The following is a 9,597-nucleotide window of genomic DNA, read 5'->3' on the forward strand; positions in this document are numbered from 1 at the left end:
TTGGGGACATGCTTTCCCAACTTATCATTAATAACTCAAAAATCTTGGTCTTAGGCGATTTCAATTATTGGCCTTCTGACGTAAAGGAGAATGCCTGCTCTATCTCATTTACTGACCTCCTATTTAGCATGAACTGCCTGACACACATAAAGTCAGCCACCCACATTAAGGGTCACATTCTGGACCAGGTTTGGACATCCAACCTGGACATATCTGCCCCTCTCATCTCTCCTTGCCTATGGTCTGACCATTTCATAATCTCCTTCTCTATTGCGGCCACTCCCGACCCTGGCAGACCTCTGGAAGGCAACCTCTCAGCCCGGAATTGGACCAAGGCCGATCTCAGCAAATTTGTCACCCTACTTAGAACCTCCACCCCCTTTAATCTGGGCTCCATCGACACCCAAGCTTCTGCCCTCACACACTGGCTGGAGTCAGCCAGTGATATCGTGGCTCCATTCAGACAGATTAAACTTAAACGCCTGCACGACGCCCAAAAATGGTTCACTGAGGACCTCAAAGCCCTGAAGCTGGGCCTTAGGCAAGCCGAGCGCCAGTGGCGGCGTAGCTACGCCCCAGACATGAAACTACTCTTCACTACCCTGCTCAAAGACTACAAAATAGCGGTCCTACAAGCTAAGACCATTTATTTTTCAAACAAGATCGCTGACTCCGCCACCAAAACCAAAGACATTTTTTCCATCGTGGAGGAGCTGTCAAATCCAGATAGGGTTACCACTAAACCTCTCCCCTCCCGCGCACTTTGTGACTCCCTAAATCTTTTCTTCGTCGAGAAGATAGTCAATATCAAAAACAGTATTCTATCCTCAGCCCCGCCTCACCCACTCGGGCCCGATTTCTCCTCGCCTTCTCCCAACCCCATGCATTTGACCCAGATTCCTCCAATTTCAGAAACAGAGCTTCCTGCCCTCCTAAAGAAGGTGGCCTCTGGTTCCCCCACTGACTGTTGTCCTCCCCTGATCCTCCGTGAGGCCTTTATAGCCTGTCCTTCCCCCCCTCTGGCATTGCTGAATAATTCTCTTTCTTCTGGCATTGTCCCCGGTCATTCAAAAGCGCCGAGGACATGCCCATTCTCAAAAAACCCACAGCAGACCCTACGATTATGAGCAACTTCCGCCCCATTTCCCTCCTCCCCTACCTCAGCAAAGTTCTTGAGTCCCACGTGACTAACATCCTGAGTACCTTTATTGAAGACTCTCACTTTCTCGACTCCCAACAGGCCGGCTTTAGACCCAATCATTCTACTGAATCTCTTATACTCTCAGTCATGGAGGAACTGCGGAGAGGGGCGGACTCCAACATCAGCTAGGTTCTGGTGCTCCTGGATCTGTCGGCCGCCTTTGATACGGTCGACCGTGTCAGAGAGGCTGGCATCCAGGACACTGCTCTGGACTGGGTCCACTCCTTCCTGAGCAACCGCCGTCAGGCGGTTCGGCTCTCTCAATTTTCTTGACGAGGTCGAGCTAACCTGCGGCGTCCCGCAGGGCTCCTCCTTATCCCCTCTTCTTTTTAATTTATACCTCACCCCCCTTATTCGGTCCCTAAGAGGCAGCTGTGTCACCGCGTTCAATTACGCGGATGACATTCAGCTGGTCTTCGACATCAACTCTACGGACCAATCCATCGACAACTTTCAAACCACCCTCTGCCATATCAGTGACTGGATGGGGGCGAATCATCTGAAGCTCAACCTCGACAAGACAGAGCTGGTGCTTGTCGGGGGTGTAGCCAACCCCTGGAAATCCACCTTTTGGCCCACAAGGTTGGGCCCTCCCCCCAACCCTGTCAGTTCAGTAAAAAGCCTTGGGGTCATTATTAGCAATGACCTCACGATGAAAGCCCAGATTAACGCAGTAGTTTCTTCCAGCTTCTTCCAGTTGAGAAAAAATCGAAAGATTGCCCGCTTCTTGACCACCGAGGCCCTCACCCTGGTCCTATTGGCCTTAGTCATCTCTAGGATAGACTATGCCAACTCCCTTTATGTTGGCATACCGGCATACCAACTAAAGAGGCTACAACTTATCCAGAACCAGGCCGCACGGCTTATTCATCTTCAGCCCAAACATCAACACGTACGCCCTCTCTTAAAATCCCTCCACTGGCTTCCTGTTTCTGAGCGATGCAAGTTCAAACTGGGCTGCATTATTTTTAAATCCCTTGCTGGCACAGGTCCTTCGTTTATCTCTTCACTACTGCACCCATACGTCCCCTCTCGCAATCTCCGTTCCTCCCATCTGGCTTTACTCCAGATCCCGGCCTTCAAATGCAAAAAACAGGGAGGACTGAGGTTTTCATTCCTTGCCCCGTCCTTCTGGAACGCCCTCCCTTTAGGCCTAAGGCTAGCCCCCCCCCACACCCACTTTAGGTCCCTTCTAAAAACTCACCTGTTTCGTAATACCTACAATTAACGCTTCCAGACCCACGGATTGTTTGTTTTCCTTATGCTTTAGCGCCAAGAAACCGCTGGGTGTTAGTTGCGCTCTATAAGTTCTTTTTACATTTTTACATTACATTACACAGACTTTTTGTGAATCCTAATTTCTACAGCCCAGTTTAACTTGTACAGTTTTTGGTTTGAGTAAGTAAGTAAGTAAATCTTTATTCGGTTATAAAAACATTAATAACCATAAAAGTACATAAAACACATATTAAACACAATTTGCACAGTGTAAAAAAGGAAGTGGGGTATGGATAGATTGTTAAAACTCATGTAGTCAAAAAGGCGTTAGAAAAAAGAAAACGACAGCTGGGGCATTTTTCCAAAACTCATTCGGACTCAAGTGTATTACATTACGGTGCCAATCTGAATAGTATATATTTTTTTTTTTGTAGATCGCTTTTGGACTGCCCTTTTCCATGAGTTGACAAAATTTACTTTATCCAAGATTTACTCTGTGTTTAAATATACATTTTAAAAATGTGCTAACGACTTTCGAAATCAAAACAGAATTCAGAAATTGCAAATATAGCATAGCGGGACGACATCTTCTGAGGCCAAGAGTTCTCAACAAGGGGATTAGCCATAGCTTGCGATGTTCAGTATAATATTTGCAAAACAAAACGGTGTGCATCGTTGATTGTTCGGACATTTCGTCACAGGGGCACACCGTTAAACACTCATCCCAATTGTGTCCTTTAGGAAGGGCTACGAGCCTGTGGAAAATATTTAATCTGAATCGTGCCAGCAAAAAGCGCTCAAATTGTGACTCAACGTATGTTGAACTGATGGTTTATTTATTTCCTTGCTCAACCGCAGTTCTTCCATGTGATTCAGAGCCCTTATTTTTAGATCTTTCTTTGGGATCTCAGCGATTAATTCGGGGTTAGAATAGTATTTGACCAACCCCAGGTCTGCAAGGAGTTTTTTCACACATGTTCCAAAGACATACAGTCCGCCACTATATCTTTTGTAAATGAGTTTGTAAAACTGGTGACCTTACCCGGCGGGAATGGTGGAGTCCGACCTCTTCTGATCTGTCATTTCCGGCTTCTCCACAGGATCACGAGTGGGTACACGGAAACGAGACTGCTAGCGAATACGAAGACAGCGGGCCCTTTAAGTGGGCGTCGGCATACGAGGGTGAAGCCCCGACCCTCCGTGACGTCCCTGGCTCTGGATTGGTTAAAACAGGGGAAGTCCTGTACACAGGGGGTGGAGACACCGCGAGGAGGAAGGCGGAACCCGAGGAGACGGAGAAGCGGAGCACGTTGGACGCAGAAACCGGAAGGACCGAAGAAGGAGCCTCCAGAGGAGCTGGAGGAGAAGCTGAACCACAAGGCGAGCCAGGAGGCCAACGACCCTGCGGACCGCCGTGCCACACTCCCGAGGGAGGAGTGTGGCTGACACAGGTACGGCGGCGTTTGGCGGCTTGGCTAGGAAAGCGTAACGATAGCGTGTAGTGCGCAGCTGTATATAAATCTTTCCTCCACGACCTTCCACTCCACCCCCCCCCCTTACCCTCACCCTACCTTTTCTTACCGTACCCCTCTTGCACTGAGCACTGTAGATACGAATAGTCACACCGGGTGTAAACCACACACTCCCTGGGCCCCCTTGGTGCAAACCCTGTAGAGGACTGTGACCTAACGGCTTTCCGTCCTGTCGGTCTTCTTTCTTACATGTGGAGAGATTCCCGATGCCCGAAGAAAGAACGCCACTTCCTGGGGAAAACGCCTATAGACGAACAGCGCCACGGACTCCAGTACCTTTGCCCGGGAGAGACTGACTTTCAGGACTCGAAAGACGTTGGTTAATAAACCTGTCAGAACTATAAAAATAAAACCTTCCTTAAACCCTACGGTTGGTGTCAAGGTCGTCCCTTCACCCACGTCCACACTGGTGTCAGAAGTGGGATCCTCTCCTTCCCAAACGACCATGGCAATGGAACAAGTGATCCAAACGCTTATTGATGGACAACAAAAATTAGAATGGGCAATAGGCCAACAGATAAATACAGCTGACGCTGACCGGGACTTATTCAAAATGTCTATGACCCAACAGTTGGACGCCATCCAAAAAGTTGTACAAACTCCCCTCTCGACAACCGCCACAGACCGGCGACCAATAGGGCCACACCCGTCAGGGGTAGCCTTACAAAAATATGTGAATGGGGAAGACCCGGACGCGTTTCTGTTAAACTTTGAACGGGCCGCCAGGGCATGTGGGTGGCCGGAAGAAAAATGGCCTTTCTTTTTGGCGCCTTTACTCTCGGGAGAGGCACAAACTGCCTATCAAGTGGCAAATCAATCAGGAACATCATCGTATGCCGAGATAAAAGCGGTGATTTTAGATCACCTAGGCATGGATGCGGAAGCATACCGTTTGCGGTTTAGAAAAGAGAAGGGAATACCGGGTGAGAACCCAAAGACCATGTATCTACGAGTAAAAATGGCGGCTGAGAAATGGCTCCGGCCAGATATCCGGAGTAAGGAAGAGGTCATGACCAGTATTATACTGGAGCAGTTCATGGAGGTCTTACCATATGGGACACAGAGATGGCTAAGACAACACCCCGGACTAACGGCAGCCCAGGCCATAGAAATGGCAGCCAACTATAATCGAGCAGCACCCCGGTCTTTTCCCTGGGAGAATGAGAAAAGTACCAAAGCTATAACATCGTCAACCAAACCAGAGAAAAAAAAGACTACGCCAGAACCTGTTAAAACACGGCAGTTCAAGTATGACGGCCCCCCTACGAGAGGACCGCAGTGTTTTGAATGTGGGGAGTGGGGTCACATAGCCCGGATGTGCCCCCAAAGGAAACCCTCAGAAGAACCCATGGAGGTCGGATACATCCCAAGGGCGGTCATGTACTCTTCAGAAATGGGCCCCTCCTTTTACGTAAGGGTACGAGTCAATCAGAAGTTAGTGAAAGCCTTACTAGACTCGGGTTGTCGACAATCAGTAATTCAGGAGCGACTCTTACATCCCGATCAGATAGGCCAGGAAGGGACTGTACTAATTAGGTGCGTCCATGGGGATGTCAAACCCTACCCCATGGCCAGAATTACCCTACACCCTATAGGTAGAGATCCCTGTCCAGTAAAGGTGGGGGTCGTGAGGTCTTTGCCCGAAGAGTTAATACTTGGAGTAGATAACCCAGACTTCCTATCCTTGTTTAAAAGAGAGTTGAAAGAAAACTCTGTAGAAGCCTACCTGTCAGCAGACCCATGGGTGTTAGATAAAGGGTTTAAATTCACACAAGTCAATGATCCCTCTCTGTTAAACGCCTGGGAAGCAGCACACGTAGCACAGACCAACACCACCAAGAACTACCCTAGGTTCAGAATAGAAAATGATCTGCTTTACAGAGAAAGCAAAGAGGGAGAACCTACCCAACTGGTAGTACCCCAGGAGTTCAGGGACCAGATACTCTTCTATGCTCACACCCACCTTACTGCTGGGCATAGCGGTAGTGAAAAAACTACACAGAATATTCTAAGACTCTTTTATTGGCCAGGAATATATAAGGAAACTGACGCATATTGCAAACAGTGCGAGGTGTGCCAAAAAAAGAATCTAACACGTCCACCAGCAGTACCTCTACAGCCTATGCCCATTATAGGCAATCCCTGGGATAGAGTAGGGATGGACCTGATTGGTCCACTACCACGTACATCCCGTGGCCACACATACGCTCTTGTTGTGGTGGATTACAACACTAGGTTCCCAGAAGCCTTTGCGCTCAGTACCCCGACTACTAAGAACGTAGCGGACAAGTTGGTAGAGCTGTTTTCAAGAGTAGGGTTCCCACGTGAAATTCTAACGGACCAGGGAACACCCTTTGTTTCACGGATGATGAAAGAGGTGTGTAAAACGCTTGATCTCCATCACATCCGAACGTCCGCATATCATCCGCAAACGGACGGCCTCGTGGAGAGGTACAATAGAACCCTAAAAACCACCTTGAAAAAACTACTGACTTCCGAAAATAAGGATTGGGACAGAGTCTTACCTCTAGCGTTGTATGTCATAAGAGCTCAGGTACAGAGTAGTTTGGGATTTTCACCCTTCGAATTGCTCTATGGCCGCCAACCCCGATCTTTGTTGGAAATCACAAGGGAAGCATGGGAAACAGAAGGGGCTGCAGAGCAGAGAAGTTTGTTAGACTATACCCAGCAATTGAGATCTCGGTTAGGTAAATTGAGAGACCTGGCATATTCAAACTTAGAGAAAGCTCAAGTTGCTCAAAAACAATGCTATGACAAAGGAAAGAAGTGGAGGACCCTAGAAAAAGGGGACTGGGCTCTGGTACTACTTCCTTCCTCAACCCAAAAATTCCGAAGCGAGTGGAAAGGTCCCTATAGAGTTATGGAAACGTATGGTCGTACAACATACAGTTTGCAAATGTCCCAGAATAGGAGGCAAACTTTCCATATCAACCTTCTAAAAAAATGGTTTGGACCGTGTCCACGTCAGGCCAACTTCACTCTACCGGAAGAAAAGAGTGGGTCCACCTTGAGTCAGTTACCAGTGAACCCCGAGTTAACAGAAGTAGAGAAAGAAGAGCTAAGGTCGACTCTCCTGCCCTTCTCCCCTATTTTCTCAGACACACCTGGGTGCACCCATTTGGCAGAGCATCAGATAAGAACAAAAGAGGGTCAAATAGTAAAGCAAAGGCCTTATCGCATTCCAGCTGCAAAAAGGGCTGATGTACGAAAAGAGGTACAGGACATGCTTCGCCTAGGGGTGATCAGACCATCTAAAAGTAATTGGTCCTCACCTATAGTTATGGTCCCTAAACCTGACGGGTCTACCCGTTTTTGCATGGACTTCAGAGCCCTAAATGCCGTGTCCTCTTTTGATGCATTTCCAATACCCCGTGTGGACGAACTAATAGAGAGGATCGGGGATGCCCGTTACATTACCACTCTAGACCTGACCAAGGGCTATTGGCAGGTACCACTCAGGGAGGAGGATTGCCACAAAACGGCATTTGCAACAGAAGATGGGCTCTTTGAGTTTACTGTCTTGCCATTTGGACTCCATGGAGCCCCTGCTACCTTTCAGCGGTTAATGAACAGAGTGCTGGCAAAACACACCTCATACAGTTCGGTGTATCTGGATGATATCGTAATCTTTAGTTCATCCTGGAAAGAACATCTGATACATGTGTCCAATATATTAACCGCACTACAGGCAGCCGGACTCCATGTGAATGCAAAAAAATCAAGAGCGGCATTCCCAAAGGTGAAATACCTGGGCTTCATGTTAGGGGAAGGAGTCATAGCACCCCAGGAGGAAAAGATCAAAGCCATAACGGGAACTCCTTTCCCAGCTACAAAGAAACAGTTACGAGCCTTTCTAGGTCTTATAGGGTACTATAGAAGGTTTATAAAAAACTTCGCAGATCTTTCTAGTCCCTTAACAGACCTTTTGCAGAAACACGTCAAAAACGTACTGCAAAGCCCACCATCAGACGGTGCCATCAGGGCGTTCCAAACACTGAAAAATGCCCTTACCACCAGTCCGGTTCTCATCCCGCCTAACTTTGAGAAGCCCTTTTCACTAGCGACTGATGCCTCTGACACCGGCATAGGAGCTGTGCTATCACAGGAAGGGGATGACGGCGTCGAACATCCTGTGCTCTATGTCAGCAGAAAGCTCCATCCAAGGGAACAGAAGTACCCCACGGTGGAAAAGGAGTGCCTCGCCATCAGGTGGGCCATTGACAAACTGAGGTATTACCTGGAGGGTAAATCTTTCACCTTGTATTCAGATCACGCTCCCCTCCAGTGGATGCACCGAAACAGGTCCCAGAACGCTAGAATACTTCGCTGGTTTCTCTTCCTGCAACCGTTTGCCTTCAAGGTTGTGCATCGGAAGGGGGTTGACAATGGGAACGCTGACTTTCTCTCCAGAATGCCCATTCTCCCCGATCGGGAGAATCCAGGGGGGGAGGAATGTAAAACTGGTGACCTTACCCGGCGGGAATGGTGGAGTCCGACCTCTTCTGATCTGTCATTTCCGGCTTCTCCACAGGATCACGAGTGGGTACACGGAAACGAGACTGCTAGCGAATACGAAGACAGCGGGCCCTTTAAGTGGGCGTCGGCATACGAGGGTGAAGCCCCGACCCTCCGTGACGTCCCTGGCTCTGGATTGGTTAAAACAGGGGAAGTCCTGTACACAGGGGGTGGAGACACCGCGAGGAGGAAGGCGGAACCCGAGGAGACGGAGAAGCGGAGCACGTTGGACGCAGAAACCGGAAGGACCGAAGAAGGAGCCTCCAGAGGAGCTGGAGGAGAAGCTGAACCACAAGGCGAGCCAGGAGGCCAACGACCCTGCGGACCGCCGTGCCACACTCCCGAGGGAGGAGTGTGGCTGACACAGGTACGGCGGCGTTTGGCGGCTTGGCTAGGAAAGCGTAACGATAGCGTGTAGTGCGCAGCTGTATATAAATCTTTCCTCCACGACCTTCCACTCCACCCCCCCCCCCTTACCCTCACCCTACCTTTTCTTACCGTACCCCTCTTGCACTGAGCACTGTAGATACGAATAGTCACACCGGGTGTAAACCACACACTCCCTGGGCCCCCTTGGTGCAAACCCTGTAGAGGACTGTGACCTAACGGCTTTCCGTCCTGTCGGTCTTCTTTCTTACATGTGGAGAGATTCCCGACGCCCGAAGAAAGAACGCCACTTCCTGGGGAAAACGCCTATAGACGAACAGCGCCACGGACTCCAGTACCTTTGCCCGGGAGAGACTGACTTTCAGGACTCGAAAGACGTTGGTTAATAAACCTGTCAGAACTATAAAAATAAAACCTTCCTTAAACCCTACGGTTGGTGTCACGGTCGTCCCTTCACCCACGTCCACAGAGTTTTCTGTTGACGTCCAGATGCGGCGCCACAACAAGAGAGGTTGGATTTTTTGCCAAATCCTCAATGTGAGGCATTCCGAGCTCTGCATGGCACGAAAAAGTAGATACTCGCTTAGGTACCGCCAGAAGGAATCTCATAAATGTGTTTTCTGCTACCTGTAATGCACTGATGTTTTTGTGTCCCCACAACCCCGCCCCGTAAAGTGCGGTGGAATGACACTTTGCTTTATAAATACGGAGCAGCTCCACTGG

The 9,597-nt window shown here is 49.1% G+C and overlaps 1 protein-coding gene across 1 annotated transcript; it reads left to right on the forward strand.

The window, feature by feature from the left end:
• Positions 1-1,685: 1,685 nt before the first annotated feature.
• Positions 1,686-9,294, forward strand: LOC146775973 (uncharacterized). The gene is made up of 3 exons (XM_085637074.1): positions 1,686-2,093; positions 3,520-3,870; positions 8,504-9,294. The coding sequence occupies exons 1-3, from the start codon at positions 1,686-1,688 to the stop codon at positions 8,903-8,905; spliced, it is 1,161 nt and encodes a 386-aa protein (XP_085493200.1). The 3' UTR covers positions 8,906-9,294.
• Positions 9,295-9,597: the final 303 nt, after the last annotated feature.

Source organism: Triturus cristatus, chromosome 12 (genome assembly GCF_964204655.1).
Source record: "Triturus cristatus chromosome 12, aTriCri1.1, whole genome shotgun sequence".
NCBI classification, from domain to species: domain Eukaryota; kingdom Metazoa; phylum Chordata; class Amphibia; order Caudata; family Salamandridae; genus Triturus; species Triturus cristatus.

Bases quoted from the DNA above. Each gene is read 5' to 3' on its own strand.
- LOC146775973 (XM_085637074.1), top strand. From the start codon at position 1,686: ATGGGGGCGAATCATCTGAAGCTCAACCTCGACAAGACAGAGCTGGTG. The intron at 2,094-3,519 runs GTACGCCCTCTC...GCTTCTCCACAG, and splicing joins TTCAGCCCAAACATCAACAC to GATCACGAGTGGGTACACGG. The intron at 3,871-8,503 runs GTACGGCGGCGT...GCTTCTCCACAG, and splicing joins GAGGAGTGTGGCTGACACAG to GATCACGAGTGGGTACACGG.